Genomic DNA, 18,724 nt, shown 5'->3' on the forward strand with positions numbered 1-18,724 from the left:
TTTTTTTTTTTTGCAAGGCATGCAGCAACGACCTGCTTTGTGAATATGCAGAAATGTATTTGTTTACCACCACCCCCCTCCCTGTTTTTATTAATTATCTGAGCCGTAGGGCTGGTTAGTTATTTTCTGTTGCAAGCTTTTCTGTCTTACCAGGGAATCCGTATGTAATTACCTCTAGCCATGCAAGCATAATAAGGAAGAGGATAACAATGCCATAAGTTTAAAAACACTCTTGGGGTCAAAAGTTCTTCTGGAAACACTGGGAGAGAATTTCAGAGAAAGCATTAACATTGAAAAGGAACAGGAAGCATAACTCAACAATTAAATGTGTGCAGAGCGCGGGGAGGGACCCTCATTACTAAGAAGACTTGAGTGTTCATTCCCATTAGGGCACTGCAGTCTCGAAAGAGGCTGCTGAGACATGACTCACCCGTCGAACAGGACTGCATGGCTGGAGAAGCGAGAAACAGCTTTTGCCACCAGAAATCCCCTTTTGCACTGAAATGTTTTGACTGGGGTGGATGAAGATGAAGAAGAGCCTGGTGTGAGGCTCTGTTGTGGCCATCCTTGTCCTTGGGAAGGGCTCAGTAGCTCCTCGTGGTGAGGGCTGGAAACATTTGCAATGCCTGCCTTGTGCCAAATCTGTGGCATTTTGAAGAGGAGTGAGTGAGAGTGGGGTACAGCCTTGTCCAGCATGTCCAGGGGTCTGCGCCCGTGCGGTGCCCTTCAGAACAGCTGAATAGATGCTCTGGGTCCTGTGGTGACTCCAGAGGGCTGGTGAAATGGAAGCTTTTTGAGTAAATGTAGATGGGAATTTGGGCAGGAGAAAATGACAAAATGTTTTGAGACCAACTCTTTGTTTGCCTAATGTGGTTGTTGCTCTTGTGTGTAAGCAGTTGTGTTGCTTCCAGAAGTCGTATCACATTAAAATAAGTGACTGCAGTTCATCTTATTGCCACGGTGGTGTTCAATAACCCTGATGGGCTGATGGTGGTGGCACAGGCAAGGGCTTGGTGAAGATGTGGGCTTGAGTTTTGTGAGCCCAGGGAGGAAGAAGAGTGGTGGAAGGCCCATGGCAGCAGTGTCATTGAATTACTGTTTTGTACAGGTTCTGAAATTAATCCACAATGCAGATGTTAATGTGAATACATTCTTCACGGACTTCCTTGGTTCCAACTCTTATGGGCTTCTTTTTTAGTCTTCGTGTTAAAGGCAAGCCCAGAGAAAGCTGTTTTACCCAGAGGACAGTGCTCTGAAGGGTCCCCTGCAGACTTGATGCAGGCTATTTCATACAAAATATGAAACATCTACTGATGGTTGGGCTGGTGGAAGATAGCCTTTTTGACTTGACCATAAATATCAGTGTAGACAATATCCGGAGTTGTAGTTTTTGCTCTTCCATGTGACATGTTTGAAAGCCAAGTCAGCAGCATAATAGAAACGCAAGTTTATCTACAGTAGAGGTTCTACTTGCTCTTTGTTTTTGTGAATGAGGGTTTTTCCCATAAAGCAACAGATACAGTGCAGCCTGTCTCTTCTTTGGCTGTTTGGATAACTGCCCAGTTTTGAAGAAGATGAACTGCCTTTAACAAGCTAAAAATAACCCCCTCATGGCACTGGGACAAGAGAGATGCTGTCACAGCCACGCAGTTCACATACATTAACAGAAAGACGATAAAGGCTCTAGGATTTGAGAATTAGCGTGAATGTTGTGTCATTGCATCAGCAGTCTGTTTATCTGCAAATTATTGAGCACATACATGGTCCAGTCTTGTCTGGGTTCTGTTAAAACGTATTCTGGATGTGCTGTGCCTGAATAAATGCAGCCTGTGTAACATATGAGGCTTCAGATCCTCGATTCAGGTATGAAAGACGCTTAATGCTTATGTATTCCGTATCCTCTCATGTACTTAGGATGATATAAACTGTGGTTTTAGAGCTGAAATCCAAAGCTCTCCACCAGCTGTGTCATGGGAATGCTCTCTGCAGCTGTGGGTTGACTTTGGTATTAGGGAGGTCTTGCTTCATTCTCAGGAGAGTTATTTATTTTGAGGATTGTTTATTGCTTGCTTTGTCCCTCACTGTGAGTAAAAAGGTTGTCATTAAAAAAAAAAAAAAGCAGCAGCTTGTTGTTTGCCATGATGTATAGTCTCTGGATTTGTGCTAAGCCACGAGCTGAGCATTTATTAAAGAAAATAACAGAGGAGCAGGACTGGTGTTCACACAGCTTGAGTTCCACGTTTGTCTCCTCTGTTTACAAGGACCAATCTTCTGGGACCTCTGTGCAGCACTTGGAGACATCTCGTGGGCAAGGAATATACTGCATGCAAACATGTCATCCTTTTTGATGTTGGGGGGGAAAAAAAGGATAAAGCGTAAAAAAGAAAACAGCAGTGATCCATTTGCGCACCATCTCAGAAATGTATGAATTTGATTTCCTTCAGCTTAGAAGATGTTTATAGTGAAAATCATAATATATTGCAGCAGAACAGTAATCTGATCCAAAAAGGATTAGGAATGATTTAACTGGGAGCATCTTACTATTTTCAAGGCATGTGTTGCCTGTGATACCTGTTTCTTGGGGAACTTAGCTGCCTTAGCCATTTCCTGCATTTCTTTCTATCTAAAAGGATATTTTGAAAGTTTTGTCTCTTCAGAACTTGAGTGCTAATTTTAACAGCTGTTTGGAAACCTGAAAATGGAGTCTCCTTTACTTAACAGCAGCCCTGGCCATAAATACAACATTGCACCAGGGAGTCTTTGGAGCCAGCGTGGTTGGGATCCATTTATATCGAGAACCCGTGGCCTGCCAGCATCCTCTGGGCTGTGGTCAGCGTGTTGGTCTCCTCGTATCAAACTCATTGAAGTAGGTTTGGGGCGTCTCGAACAAAATAAATAGAGCACTCTGGGAGATAACAGCAGCTCAGCTCTTCCATAGCGTGTTTCTCTTCTATTTGCTGAGGGTGTGCAGGCAGGTATTGCTGCTGGCTCTGTGTCGGTAAGTGCCAGCTTGTGTTTCACGTGCAAGGTTGTGTGTGACATCTTCATAGGCTTGGTAAAGAGCGATAAAAATAACCATTGGGGTTTTGTACTTACTGAAGCTGACAGTAATGCCCTTTCTAGCAACTACTGCATTACAGCAAAGGCTTTGGCTGGCTTTTGAATGCAGGGATTTGTTAGAGTGATAGGCCAGGCATTCTTAGAGACCACTTTAAAGGCTTTTGTTCTGTTTATTTAGCATTTCCACCTATTCAGAAAATAGGGCAGCTCCAGTTCTTGAATCTTTATCAGACTTCCTGATCTCCTTGCAGCACATGAAGCGGGAGGTTTCCAACTCTTGTTTTATAATTAGGTAATGGAGTCCTCGATTCCTGTCCCCTTCCCTCAGGCAGGAGGAAGCCCTGGCTGTGCCCAGTGTACCCACACGGGTCCTTCCCAGAAGCGCTGCTGGGGATGGCAGCTGCTGCTTTGTTGCACCGGTGGAGCAAAACGTAGCCTGAGGATGGGGCTGTGGGGTCTTGCTGGTGGAGCCTGCCTCGGCAAATACACAGGGTGAGAAAGCAGGGCACCACGTTTTTCTGAGATGTAAGGCTCTAAATAGCGGTGATATGGAGGTGATGTTCCTCCTCTTGTCCTCCATCCCTGTCTGTGTTGGATCTCTGGGTTCATGCCATGCCGGAGCAGATCAGCAATGCCCTTTGAAAGAAGGGACCACTCTAGCCTGCTCCAGAAGCAATTAATTCTGTATTTGGTTTGTCCTGGTGAGCCTCTTTACTGAGGCAAGCATGCTTCTTCCTCTGCCACTGGGCACCTGCCAAGGTGCTGAGTTTTGGGAGGCTGCCCCTGGGCGATGCAGCCCTGAACACAGTTTGTCCCAATCCTTCCAGCAGACGGGAAGCTTTGTGCACGCCGTGGAATCAGAGCAGTAAGCAACGGGAAACTCGGTGCTGGCTGAGATGAGAAAATCTGTGTCCTCTGCATTGTTCGCAGTGTTAATTCCAGTAAATTATAGTGCTGCACTTTGTAATTTATCTGAGAGATGGATTCAATTAAATTGAAAAAGAGCTAATTTAAAAGTGAAGATATTTTTCTTTCCATGCAAGGTGAAGGGGCCTGTGGAGCTCTCTGCCCACCAGACGACACATTTAAGGCTTAAAGCACGCTGTGCCCCACAAAGTGGTGAATAATTGCACAAATAACTGGAACATTTAGAAATGTAACACATCTTCAAAGAAAATCTCACAAACTTTTTGGAAAGGTTAGAGCCTTTGGGGCATCTGCTAGTCTCGAGGGACTATCAGGACTTTCTGCAGGGGCCAGGTGAAGGCCGGTTCACAGCGGGCATTTTGCAGCTTTCTGTGCTGGTGCTGGCTGCTTTTGGATGGAGGCAGTTCCACCTCCTCTGCCTTCATCCTGCTGGCTGCCCTATGGACAGGAGCGTTGGGGTGTTTCATGATGAAATAAGTTTGGGGTTGTGGTGCTGAAGAAAAATCTGCCTTGGCTGCGTCAGGACCAGATGGGGAGTTATGCCCTGCGGAGCTGCTGTGTGCAGTGGCGCAGCCGCTCCTCTAACGCGGTGCTGTTTTGCTGTCTTAAAGCAGTGGGCTAGAGTTGGTCTGACCCTTTGCCAGCAAAGGTATGGCTGAATTTGGCATGCTGCATATGGCCAGAGTCTAATTCTCGCCGTTTCGCTTGCTAACAGTCGCGTTGAACTCGTCTGTCTTTGGCTCTGCCCCGGGGGTCGGATGGACTCGCTGGTGGGGAAGCTAGCAGCTGAGGAGCTCGGCAGCAGCAAAGCAGTTTGCTTATTAAGTTGTATCATCCCATGTGTCCTGCCTTGTTTTTGTAAATCAGCGATGATTGTCAAGCTGTTTGCGGTTAAACAATGCAGACTCTTATAATCCTGCTCCTCATCTTGCCTAATTAAGGGCCTGGTCGTGCTGGAGTTTTGCCCGAGCAAGGGCTCTGGGGGCAGTTGTTCATCCTGGTTTAGTGCCAGGACCGTGTGTTCGTGATAGCACTGTTTTCTTTGAAATCAATTGAGATGTCACCATCGCTTGATCCCGGAGTTACTTAATGAACTGGCAGAATGGGCTCTATTTTTAGATCTCCCTCAAATCTGTTCAAACAACCACGTGTGTTAAAGCTCCCCTTGTCCTCAGCGCCGAGACGGCAATCGGGCAGGATTTATGGGTTTAGCTTAATAAGAGGCGTGCAGAACTGAAATAGTAAGCTCTGTTTCCTTGAAAGCAAGGAAAATTAAAATGGCATGGTCACAATCCTGGCGGCCGCCTTGAGACAGAAAAGTGATATGTTCACGTGTGGCCAGGGGGATAAGGTGGAGCTGGGGTTTTCTTGTCGGAGTTACAACAGAGCCAAAGATTACAGGCACACAACTGCTGGGAGTTCTCGCAAGCTTTGTGGAATGGATTTCTGAGTGTTTTCTGAGCAGGGTAAAACTCTCGGTGGTTTATTAGACAACCTCAACAACTTAAAGAGTATTTACCTCATTGTGAATGCTAGAATGTCTTCCCCTAAATGTTTATGATCCATGTCAGAAAAGTATTTCTGCTAAAATAAGAAATAAACAGAGGCATAGGTAATTTAGATGTTTCAGACTTATTGTAGTCTGAAGCCAAGTTGGATAAAACTCAATTTCAGGAAGCCACGGAGATTGTCTTGAGGCTTTTCCCGGTGTTGGTGTCCACATGTGCGTGTCTGCGCGCAGACCCTACGTGCAGCGTGGGTGTTTGCAGGCTCACAGCCTCTGGGACTGCACGGGGTTGGGGTGTTTGAGGTGGCAGCAACTGTCTGCTGTCCTTCCTCTCACCACACTAGATGGAAACTTGTGGAGTTGCAGAATGCAAATAGTCAAAACAAAAGCAGAAAGCCTCAAACTAAGTAAAACCCTGTGTGGTAGGAACACAGAATGTACCAATGGGTCACTGCTGAGAGCTGGCGCAGGACAGAAATGGGCTGCAGTAGTGATGAATTCAGAGACAAATTGTAGTGATGAATTCAAAGCAAATGCTTTCTTCCTTTCTACACATGAGGCATTCTCATTATAAAAGGGTATTTTCATTACTATGGTAAATTGCAGCATAACTTTATGTGAATCATGAAGTCCTGGCTCACTTCTAAATGGTCCTGCTGTATTTTGGGTGTGTTCTCAAGGGAATCATATGGAGAGGTTCTGATACCCCAGCTGTGGTCTAGGCACTGATGATTTAGGTCTTTTGGATTTTATTTACTTATTTATTTTTACATGTTTTCTGGAATGAATCCCTCACCAGGATGGCCAAATTATAAGCACCAGTTATATGAATGCAGTTATTTTCTTCAGGTAAATCCTGTTATGTGAAGCTCATGAGTTGCAAAGCATTTGATACCAGAAGCAGACTCTGAGGCTGTTGTTGTAATGCCTTGAAAAATCAACAAGAACTGGCTGGGATGTGCAAGTTAAGTGTAGCTGTTAATGTTGAAGGGAGAGGAATAAAAAGCCAAAGTCCAATAGCAGTTTCCACTTCAGCTTTATCTGCCAATTGTATCCTTTCCTGAAGTTGTTACCCTTTGAATGGTAATCACAAGGTCTAGACTCTGCAAAAGACAAGCTTTGTGGGTTTTTCGGTTTTGAGAGAAGAGGGATGGAGTAATGGGAGGGAGGGTCTGAGGAAAATCATGCCGTTATTAAGCTTTAATAGTGGAAGTAGAAATTATTTCAACCGTATGAGTGTTTGGTGATTTGAAGGGATTTTTTTTTAAACTGACTTGCAGCAGTTAATATAGCACATTGAAAATATAACGTGACCGATAAGTGGTTGTATTGGAAAACTTTCCATCCTTGCCATGAGCTGTCTAAAATTGTACAGTGGGTAATGGGGTGAAAATGTGGAGGAATTGGTGTGTGCCAAGGATCGCTGTGCAGCAGCACCACTGGGAAAAACTCGATTACTGCAGCTCGATAAAGGAAGCCACTAGTGGAGAAAGGAGCCACTGGGGGTTCCATGATATGTGGACTGAGTAAATTTTAGCTGAGCAATCCAAAGCTGCTGCGTGCTTGGCTGTGCAGTCCTCATAACCTGTTATATCAGCTTTTTATCCATTACGTGTTGGCATTCAGCTGTGGTCACTAGCAAGAAAACAATGCTTTTTTAAACTGGCTGTCTCTGTAAACATTTGATGTCTCTGGAAGCTTGCTGAGCTGAATAAATTGCAATAAAAGCTATCATAAAATGTTAAAGTGCGTGGTGGAAGCACCTGAATGAGCTGGTGTGGGTGCTGGAGGTGCAGTGGAGGCATTGGTGTGGTGCCCTGCAGAGGATGCCCAGTCACACCAAGCTCTAGGCATATCCATCTGTAAAAATATCCCGTAATGTCCAAAGGCATTACTGAAAATTATTCATGGAAACATGTGTTGGCTTAATACAATGACATCTTTGTGAAAAATTAAGGTGATGTGCAGTGGAATTTTCTGTCCCTTAATAACAACTAGAGGAATTCTGTCAGCTTCACTGGTTCACAACTATATCAGATTTTTTTAATTTTTAATTTTTTAGGTGATGGAAACTGAGAAGTCTCAAGATCCAGCTTCTGCAGAAGTGTCCAAAGGAAACAACCAGAGTCCGACTCTGGGAAGTGGCATACTGAAATACAGAAGTCGATCCCAAGGTAAATCTGGGTTGATAAAAGATAGCGGTAGTAAAGTTTTTCTGATGAGTATTTCTTTTAGCTCTCTAAAAGTGAGGTAGTTTTTCTTTTCTTTGGACATTGCATCGGTTTAATTTGGAAGGAAAATTCCAGCTGTAAGACATTTGCATTCAGCCTCCTGAGTTGAACTATAGTATTGACAGAAAGATGAAGCAAAATTTTGGAAACTTCTTTTTGTGTAGTTTCTTTTCCCTTCTCATTTTTTCTTAATCATTTGCATTCCCTATTTCAGTATGCTTTAATTTAATGGGCTGTAATGAGGGAGGTCTTTCAACATACCATCGCCAACATACCCGTTATAGCAAATACTCTCACCCTTGTCTACTGTGCTGTGCCCAAGTCTTAGCAGTAACCTGTGAGCAGAGCTCAACAAAATTCTCATCCCTAATACACTCTGAGGGTCCCTCCCTCAGATGTTCACCTCAATTTCCATTTACTCAGGTGTTTTTAGCATCCTCCATGCAGCTGCCCTGCCTGCAGTCCCTGTGGCTGTGTGCTGGTGGCTCACTGGATCCAGCCACGAGCATCCTCTTTCCTGGTTCCCATCCTATGATGCAGCATGAGAAGGGAAGCTGTGTTCAGAGATGGGGGAAAAAAAAAAAAAAAAAAAAAAAACACACAGAAATACGACTTCTCCTAGAAGAAGAGAGGGGGAGGTTATGGGAAAGGGTTAGTTTTCGGTACCTGGAGGGCTGGGAGTGCAAGAAGTGCCAAGATGCTGGGACATGCCAAGGTAGCCTTCCTGGATGTGTGTAGCAACATCATTCTGCAAACCCATAGAAAGGGAGCTTTAAAACTAGCGGTGATTTCACACCCCAAAGCAGGGAGTGGGTTTAAATGGCACTCTGAGAGGCGGGTGCAAATCCTGCCTATGGGTACGGTGGTAAAATTCCTTTAATGCTGGGTGAAAACAAGCAGCTGTCCCTGTCTGTGTGCTTGCTCCCTCCCTAGTGTTGGTGCTTACACAGCATCCTAGACAGGAGGAGGTGGCAGAGAACAGATTTGGGGCTTATCTGGGCAAATGTGCAATGGATCTCCCTCAGCACATGGCTTGTGAGCCCTGCGTCCAATATAAGGACAGGGTAGTGAAGCAGAGCTTACCCTTCCTGTGGCAGCTCCAGCTTGCATTGGTTTAAAGTAATCTCAAAACTTAGGCAAAACCCAACTTGTGTGAATTTTGCCTGTTTTGGGATTCATCTGTAAAATAGGGGTTAATTGCGCTTTCCTGCATGGTGGGGGAATTACAGGGATAAAAGTGCAGGAAATGCTGGGACTGGATCCTGTGGGGAACTCAGAGAAAATGAGAATTGGAGGAGCCCTGGTGCAGGGAGCAGGGCACTCTGCAGTGACTGCAGGGTATCCTGCAGGACGAGTCATTGTGTTTCTAATGTGAACTCTGCACTCTTCTCCTCTTGAAGATAACTAGGATCACAGACAGAAGGAAAGGAAACAGCATTTATTTGGCACTTTTTTCCTTTCTTCCTTTCCAGAAAAATTTCCCTCAAAGTGACATGACACCTCCAGAAATGAATACGGCCACGGTGGCAGGTCTTTTAATTTTAAATAAATGAAGCTTGAGAGCTTACTGCACTGGCAAGTGCTATTGGGTGAGAACAGCTGAATTTCTTTTCTGTCCCTCAGCTACTGGCTCAATTATCTGCTTTTCCTTACTACCATGAGTGACAGTGCTGAGGAGTTCAGCATCACTGAAATATCATGCAAAAGCTGTGACAGCAGAAAAGTTTTCAGTTGAGGATGATCAAACCTAGCTTGTAAGTGCTCTGTTGGGTACAGTGAAGCAATGTTTTTAGACATCGTTAGTCTGGGGCTTGCAGGAGGTGATTATTGTGTGCTGCCAAGATGATGAAGCGGCTCTGAGTTGTTTGAGATACCTTTCTGTGGTTTTTCCTAGGTGCCGGATCCCGCTTAGAGTCTGTGGGGGAAGACGATGAGCTGATGGTGGAAAATGGTGAATCGAGCTATGAGATAGCAGTGAAATACTCCCGGGGCGGGAGAAAGCACTCTCTGCCGCAGCAGCTGGAGTCAGCAGGAGCCAGGCAGGTGGGTGCAAACCTGGGTATGAGCACTGCATGTCCCTCAGACTGCGCCATGCCAAACTGGGATGCGTTGGCCACCTATGGCGAACTTCTTTCCTCTGAGGATGGTGAAGAGGGGTGCTGTGTTCAGGCCCTAAAGATGATACCGTGAGCTCTAGAGATCTGAGCACTTAAAAACCCATCTCTTTATTTAAATGACTTGATGATGTAGGCATTTTTTAGTTGTTTTTAGCAGATAAGGACTTTAGTATATCATGAAGCTCTCCTTGATCTTTTTAATTAAATTGTGACTGGTATATTACAAAATGATGCTACTCTGTGAAATGTGGGAAAATTACGGCAGGGTTCAATCTGACTGTAACAAGCTAGGATTTCATCCCTTGAGTACTCATCTGAATGTATCTGTTAAGATTCCCCCCCGCTGTCTCCTCCCCGACACAATTTTCCCAGTATGACATCCCAGTGCCTGTGCCAAGCAATCAGAGTGACTGACTTCCCTTGTTTGCTGCTGTTTACTAGGACTACCACATCGTGAAGAAATCCACCCGTTCCTTCAGTGCCGCCCAGGTGGAATCTCCATGGAGACTGACCCAGCCGTCCATCATCTCCAACATTGTCCTGATGAAAGGGCAAGGCAAGGTGAGCATTTCTACATGTCTGGTTTCTCACGTGTAGCAAGAGATGGCATTTTAAAGGTATCTCCAACCCCCAGGGCTTCCAGCAGTTGGGTGAGACTGGTTTTTGCTCTCGAAGGTAGCACAATAACAATAAACAAATCCCATTTTCAAATGTAAATGCCAAAGTTACACCTGTGAAATGCAGGGCAAACAATGTTCCTGTCACACACTTGACATGGGGTGGCTTTCATTCTGATATGGTGCGTCTGGTCATTACTGAGATATCAAATATTAATAATGGATCTATAAATATGTATGTATATGCAAAGTTGGGGCAGCTACAGAAGAGTACCTGTTTGCATGCATATTTATGGACAAGCATATTTTATCTCTGTGGAGCCTGGATACATTTAAAAAATCACTGTAAATTAAGCGTTAAACCCAAAGATAGGTTCCTGGTTGATTGTTTATCTGAGAGCACTTCATTCTCTGGGTCACAGAGTCCTCTTTTCACTCCCCAGTAACGTGTTAGCACAATTCCTAGATACCAGCTGAATGCTAAGGGAATAAAAAGGTATTAAACTCAGTGTGTATTGTTTTCCCTAACCTAGACCATGCTAGTGTTGGAGCTCTCACTTAAATATGCTAAAAATATGCATTTTTTTTCTGAAATACTGTTTAAATTCATCAGATGGATGTGTTTTGGACTAAAAAGCCTTGTTTTGACTTTCAAGCTCAAGTACAAAACAAATCCTTTGTTGTGCTTCAAGTTTAACAAAGAATTGGAAACAGTGACTTCTCTGGTTAGATTGACTTACAGTTTTTGTAAGTCTCCCTGTTTTGGGAGCTTCAGATCTTTAAAGAGATTTTCCCAAGCATGTATTTGTGATTTTGTTTTTTTTACCTCTTTCTTTTTTGACCCCATTTTTTTCGTAAGAACTAGCTTATCTCCCTGTGTGATAAGCCACCCTCACCTGCCTTTCTGCAGCTAACTCCAAGGTGTTACAAAGCCGTTGAGAGCAAGCAAACTGTAGTCATTGTGAACCACCTCAAATAATTGCTGTTTCAGGTGCTTTGCACCCGCTTTTAGAGCAATTGTTTGTGTTAGAATAAGCAGTGCATATGATTTGTATAGTAGCATTTGCTTTTTATCTTTGTGTGGATGTGGCACTTAAGAAGTATTTCCATAGAGTCACTGTGTTGATGGCTTGGAGCCAAGTGCGTGACCTTGATTTTTCATCTGTAGGTAGATCTGTGTGAGTTTTTCTTCTGATGGGGAATTACAGCACTTCAAGATGGTGGGCACCCCTGTACCTTGCAGCTGTATTGCTCCCGATCAGCCCCATGCAGACATGGGGAGAGCTGCTGTGTCTGTTCAGGGAGTGCCAGGAGACTCATGCTTCCTGCAGGTTGCTTTGCAGTTGGCAGTTGCACAGTAAACCTTCACTTGAATTATTTTGTGTTTCAAGGTGGAGATAGGATGCTTCCTTTTGGGAAATCAGTAGCATCTTATCAAATTACTAGAAGCTCGTAACAATAGTAGCATACTTTATATTCATGGAGTAAAATGAAAGAGCTGTGTGCTGTATGGGGTTGCAAACATGGGGTTAGTGCCTGCTCCAACAGCATCCCTCAGCTGGACAGCACTGTCCATGGCGCTGCCCTGGCTTCAGAGCACTGAATAACAAGGTTCACACTTCCCCTGTCCACCTGGTCGGTGACTTTTCTCTTTAGTGTGTAACCACTAGAGCAGTGACAAGAGGAGAAATACCAGGGTATGGATCAAGGAAGTGCTTTGGCTGGGAAATAGCTCGGCAGAAGGGGGAGAGGTTTGTTCTGCTGTGCTCATCCGTTCTCTGATCAGCTTCACAAGGCGGTCCCGCAGCCAGCCAGGGCAGCACGGGGGCAAGAGCTAACAGATGGAGCCCTGGGGAATGTATTGATCTAGATTTATTTAAATACACTGTGGTACATGTCTCCAGAATAATTAAAAATGTACATGTGCGTGACAGCCCCCCCATGCCAGCCCCCTTTGAGCTACATTCCTGACATTACAGCACTGACCTCATGTCATGCTCTTAAGCTTTATTTTCCTGAGGAAAAGCAGGATCTGTGACAGTGCAGAAAACTACAGTTAATCTTGGATATAGATCTCAGGGGTGGGAATCTACTGTCTGTCAATTTAAGAGCAATGTGTTACAGTTTTTAAAGTTGGAATAGGATAACATAAAGCTTTTGATCCAGTGTTTAAAAAAGATCTTGAAATAGCATTTTTTTCTTTTTTGCTACTTTTTTGGGCTGAGAAGTGTGTTGCTGTTAGAATGAATGTAAATCAGGAGATGCAAGCAGAGAGTAAGACTGCAGTGTGATTCATCAGAATCTATTAGGTCTTCATATCTCCTTTGTCTGTACGTTACTGGCAGTCTTTCTCTGACAGGTGATGGTAGAGTAAGGTGCCAGCTGTGCAACTTCTCCTTTTTCTGCAGGGTCTTGGATTCAGCATTGTGGGAGGTCAGGATTCTGCTCGTGGACGCATGGGGATTTTTGTGAAGACCATATTCCCAAATGGAGCGGCAGCTGCTGATGGAAGGCTTAAAGAAGGTACAGTAGAGAGAACCCAACTGTATATAAAGGACCAGAATGGGATACTTTTTCAGTCCAGCAGAAAAATTCAAGTATAGCTTTCTTTAGGCACCTGGCCATCAGCAAGAGGCTGTGGAGGTTGTAACACACCCTGTTTGTCCATCCTGGGGAAAATCTATCACAAAAGTTAACTTGATTATGTTGTGTTTTGAGAAGGGAAAACTATAGCATGAAGATATTTTTTCCTTCAGTGAACCTTATTTGCCCAAGCCTTAATCCCTAATTCCTCAAATACAAAGGGTCATCGATAGCAATGAAGCGTATCTATCCAGCCAACATCTGGCTTAAAGATGCTGGTCTGAGAAGGGGTTATACAGAGTGGTGTGCCTGGGAATCTTTTTTGGGCCCCTGTGTTTTATGAGCCTCTTGGTATGATTTTGATGTGAATCAACAAGTAAAAGTCATCACCAGAAAAAGGAAAGAGGAAAGGTGGGATTGGCAGTAGGATCACCCAGCTCGTTAGAGAAGCAGATATATCCTGGTTTTATTACTACTTTTCCAGTCTCAATCTATGAGCTGGATATGTAGCCTGTTCCATGCATGTTTGGACCCTGGTCTGAGTCCTCCCATGCCAGACAAACACTTAGGCAGTTAAAAGTAGAAAGCGACCACAAGTTTAGAGTGTTGGTCTATAACTCCTCTGTTAAAGGATGGGTAATTTCTCTTCCACAGAAAGCTGTTCCTGTGCTACTTCTATCCTTCTCATATCATCACTTCCATCTTTACATCTCATCACACTTGTATTTGAGGCTGCTTTTGGTGCCAGCTCTCAAACTCACTGCCAGAGGGAAGCTCGCGCCCCTGCAGCATGGGTTGTGAACTCACCATGGGAAGCCAATAAGTAGCAGCTGTCCAATAAACCCAGCAAGCCTTCGCAGGATATTCAGAGCTCACAAACTACTTTTTAATTTATTTTTATTTTTATTTTATATTTTACTGGGGCTAAAAAAAGAGAGAAGGGGTAGACATGGCTGATGACATCACCTCATCTAATTTTGCACAGATGGAAGTAAAATTGCAGAAAGTGGATCTGGTTCCTGCTCATTTTGCCCTCCTTTTACTAAAATGAAAGAGGTTCAACACAGCTGGGTATAAGTAGTAAGATCCAAAACTGGAAGCTTGTAATAAGCAGGTAGAAGTATCATGGGAAGTGTTCATTGGGGTGAGAAGGGCATTTGCTATTGCAGTGTGTGTGAGCTACTTGCTTCTCCCTCCACAGGTGCTTGGTAAGAGGAACACATTTGCTTTCTGCACGTGTATGCAAGGCCATTTTTTTCTGAACAGGCTTTGGAGTAACGTGCTGTAGTCTTTCACTTAGATTCTCATTTCTTTTATTGATGCTCACAAAAGAAGGGGAATTTTATAGTCTCGTTGGACTTAATGTTACGAGCATCTATTTTCAGACTTCAGTAAAAATCTATGACAATTTCGGTTTGTTAGTATGAGAATGCCAAGTTAAGGATTTCTACTGAAGAGCATTCTTTACTCTACAAATTCATCATTATTAACTTCTAAAGGCATTAAGACAAGTGAAAATAAACTGAGAGTAGTAGAAAGCTTTTTACTGAGCAGCTAATTGGAATCCAAATAGTAGCGGGTTGCCTTATGTATAAGCAGGTTTTTTTTACATCTCTATAGTCTGTGTATTGCTGACATTTTTTTTTTTGTATCTGATTACCAGGGGATGAAATCCTAGAAGTTAATGGAGAGTCTCTACAAGGGCTGACCCATCAAGAGGCCATTCAGAGGTTTAAGGTAGCACGGATGTAGCATGAGAGAGGTTCACGCTTCTCTTCATTCAATGACCTTTAGCACATTCTTTTGCTAGCCACAGTTTAATATATATATATATATAGGTTTACTGGCAGATGTTGGCTTTTCATGTCACCTTACTGGCTTCTCTGGTGTCTGTCTAGCAACTCAAGAAAGGTGTGGTGACCCTGACCGTGCGCACACGCCTGCGCAGCCCAAGCCTCACACCCTGCGCGACTCCCACCTTGCTGAGCCGCTCCAGCTCCCCCAGCTCCAGTGCCAGCGGTGGCACGCCGGTCCCCGGCCCCGACGAGATGGATGGTTCCTCCTCCAGCCGCAAAGGCCCCGGCCCAAAGGACAGGATCGTCATGGATGTGACTCTCAATAAAGGTGAGGGTCTGTTGGAGTGAGCTGGAAGAACAGATTAGGTGGCTGAGAGATACCAGGCAAAATGTGAATTAGCCTCTCAGCAGCCCAAATATCTGTGCCCTTCTTGTAAAGGGCAGCCCTGAATAGGGCAAATCCCTGCAGAGTGCTCAGAATTGCCCAGATGAGCTGCTTGGACTCCTGCATGAGGGTTGGTCTCATTATCAATGATTGCACCGGTCTCATTATCAGTAATTGCACAAGGGACAGTTAGTGCATATGCTCTTTGTGGTGGGACAAGCATGCCTGCTTTAAAGGCTTGGGGAATGTTTTTAAAGGTTGGATTAAAAGTTTGGAGAGAGCTGATGTCCAGTAATTCCTCCTTCACGAATGCAGTAACCTGAAGGAAAGCAGAGGGGAATGTGGTTGGGGAAATCACTGAATCAGAGAAAACTTCTCACCTTTCTTCATGCCTCTTTGCTGACGGATGCCATGCAGGTATTTAACAAAAGAGGGCAGTGCCGTTAGCAGTGTCTTCTGTGCTCCCATTTTTTGAAATAATTGTAAGTGAGAATTGTAAGTGTATCTCCCAGTCCTTTGTGCCTCAGACCAGATCAGCCCTTGTGCAACATTTCCAGTCTTAGGCAGTTCCCAAAGCACACTGAAAATTTGCCAGGAGCAGAGCTAGTCCTTTCAAAGGTGGATCTCAGAAAACAGGCAGGATCAGATATTTTCAGTCCTGATTTCCACTCTTGGTTTTGGCTTCCTGGCTGGCTGTACCTAAGGCCAACCCTGAAACAATACGTGAGTCTTGGTCTCCAGATGGGATGTGGGAACACAAACACTTGTGTGTCCTGTGCGAGTACAATGTGCGGGGAATAACAACACTTCTCTTTGTACTTCTTGTTTCTCACAGAGCCAGGGGTTGGACTTGGCATCGGTGCCTGTTGTCTTACTCTGGAAAACAGTTCTCCAGGGATATACATTCACAGCCTGGCCCCAGGATCAGTTGCTAAAATGGATGGCAGATTAAGGTTAGTTAAAGCAAAAACGTGATGGAGTGGTTTTACAGTAACATTGACTGAGAATTCCTTTTCACCTATTGGTTGGTGTAGCATGGAGGGGATTTATACTTAAGTGTTCACCAAGAAGTAACCATTTAAAGATGCTCCAAAGTTGTATTTAATACTCAAGAAACGGTATTCTTTGTGTTAGAAGCAATATGGTCATTAAAATTTGTTTTGGGGTTTTAAAAAATTCTCTATATAGAAAACCAAGCCTGATAGCACCCTTTGAGAAAGGGGAGCAGCAAGAAGTGCAGCCTTATGTCTTTTTATCAGAGTATCCACCAGAGACCCCAGATTGACCAGGCATGTGCAGAGTTCTGTTAGAAGCTATGTCACCTGAAACTCTCTTAAGAGGGGCTGGGGGTAGATGTTCTATCTTTCTGTGTTGCTTCATAAATGATGTTGGGTGCTGGGAGCGTCATTCGGGAGGGGAGGCTGTTGTTAAGGCATGCTGGGACCACATAGTCTATGCTGAATTTGTGGCTTGAACGCTGCTGTAGAGGACTTACATGATAGCCTTGCTTTTGTGGTGGGCAGAGTGCTTTCTGTTTACTTGCTCACCAGGAAAACTGTGATAGAGCAATTTGGCTTCTGGAATAAGGGATTAAGATAATTTGGTGGTTACATTCCTGCAAACCCGTGGGTTGGAGGTGGGGGGAGAGAATGAAAAAAAATAACCTTAAAAGTTCCAACCATACAGAAATGCCTATGGGAAACAGTTCTTTAATGCCAACTTGCTTTCTTGTAAGCCTCTTTGGAAAAAATTGCAGTTCTGGTTGTGTCTGTGTGTAACAGCTGCATCATTTATTAGGTTTAAATGATTGATTATATCCAGGCATGCTTCCCAGTTTTCTAGCTTGCTTCTTTGAGACATTGCTCCTGTTGTCCCATCAGTGGTTTATGGCTCCATAAGCCAAAAGTTACAGGATGGTTTTGATTTCGGAAAACCACGTTAATCAGATACTGACTTTACGATACTAGAAAGGTTTTCAACTCAGTCCCTCTGTGTCTGAGCTCCCCCTCCCAATTATGTTTGTGTAAGCGATTTCTTTTTATTAGTTTCTAATAGGTGTTTCAACCTAAAAGGTAGGCAAAGCAGCAACACAATTAACTGTCAGGTCATCCTTTTATTTCATGAGCCTTCACCAGAGAACAGGCTACTGAAGGCTGCCATGTGCAATTGCTATTTTGCTTTTGGCATGTGGTCTCACAGTGTTAGCTCACTTCCATTGTCACAAGTAACCCAACATAAATCAGCAGTAGTGGATTGTTTAAGTGTCTATTTAAAGCAAATGTTTCAGTAATTACGGAGAATGCTTTAATGATATCCCTAGTTGATGATCTTTTCTTTGAACAGTTCCAGATGTCTGAGCACTACAAGCAAAAGTTATGAAACTGGAAAAACAAACCTAAACAATCTATGCTTTCCTCTTTTTTTTTTTTAATGGGTTCGGTACGTTAATTTGAAACAAATATATGCTTATCTTGCTCAATGTATTCCTGGAGTCATTTCATAAATTTTTATCTAAATCATGAATTTCTTATCAGTGTTGCTGTTAAGTAATTCAATATGATGGGAAGGAACTGCCCATCTGAATCTAATTTTTCCTCTTCAGTGCCCAACAAGTATCTGAATGCAGAAAGAGAATTGAAATTTGCTTTCGCTGTAGTCCAAATGCAGCCAATTTTCTCTGTTGATTTAATAGGGTTTGTAGCACTGACGGTAAGTACAGAAGGGATCGCTGGACCTCCCTTGCAAAGTCAACAGGACTTAAAGCATTCACGTCACTGAGAGCAAGAGCAAGACTGGCTTCTTTGCAAATCAGATCTTTTCCAGATACAAGTATCTTTGGAAAAGTTTGGCCACAAGTCAAAAGCACAAATTTTTTTGTAAAAGGCAGATACGATTAACTGGCTGTATATCTCTCTGCAGTCGGGGTGATCAGATCCTGGAGGCAGATTCGGTCAGCCTGCGTCACGCGGCGTTAAGCGAAGCCTACGCCATTCTGAGCGAATGTGGTCCAGGTCCAGTTAGCCTTATCATTAGTCGTCATCCTAACCCTAAGGTGAGGAGAAAACGTCGTAGCGTATCTGTTCTGTTTTCGTCTGGTACTGTAATCTGAGCCTTGCTACCGGGAAGGTGGCAAATGAGGAGTATCGTATTTTTCTCTCTATGGCATGTATTGTGCAAGAAGTCAGGATAAAGGACATGATGCCTTCCAGTTTTGTAAGTTGTCACAAACTCTCCTTGCTGCTTTTCTCTTCATCACCCACTGATCAAAGGTAGTTCTCCTGGAACAGCTTGGGTGAAGTGCTTCCATCTTTCTTCATAGTTAGAACAACTGGCAACGCAAATATGGCACAAATCATCTTCCTCCTTAAGGTTATTTTGCAGTTTTTCTGTGAGTGGAATATAATTTAGGGCCTGGAATATAAATATCAACAGATTGAATTGATCAACTAGAGTAGAGTAATAGGAATACAGTTTTTAAAAAATTAAAGTCTGTCCAAAGAT

General features: G+C 43.8%; 1 protein-coding gene across 15 annotated transcripts in view; it reads left to right on the forward strand.

The window, feature by feature from the left end:
* Nucleotides 1-18,724, forward strand: part of PDZD2 (PDZ domain containing 2) — a gene marked incomplete at its 5' end in the record, with an annotated part of 198,081 nt that overhangs the window by 150,527 nt on the left and 28,830 nt on the right. For all 15 annotated transcript variants that reach the window (XM_083818841.1, XM_083818832.1, XM_083818843.1 and 12 more), the window contains 8 exons: nt 7,557-7,668; nt 9,620-9,768; nt 10,284-10,403; nt 12,868-12,982; nt 14,706-14,779; nt 14,941-15,166; nt 16,059-16,176; nt 18,143-18,275. In XM_083818841.1, coding sequence (XP_083674967.1) covers nt 7,557-7,668; nt 9,620-9,768; nt 10,284-10,403; nt 12,868-12,982; nt 14,706-14,779; nt 14,941-15,166; nt 16,059-16,176; nt 18,143-18,275 — 1,047 coding nt within the window. The remainder of the gene's footprint in view (nt 1-7,556; nt 7,669-9,619; nt 9,769-10,283; nt 10,404-12,867; nt 12,983-14,705; nt 14,780-14,940; nt 15,167-16,058; nt 16,177-18,142; nt 18,276-18,724) is intronic.

Source organism: Anser anser, assembly GCF_964211835.1.
Source record: "Anser anser genome assembly, chromosome: Z".
NCBI lineage: Eukaryota > Metazoa > Chordata > Aves > Anseriformes > Anatidae > Anser > Anser anser.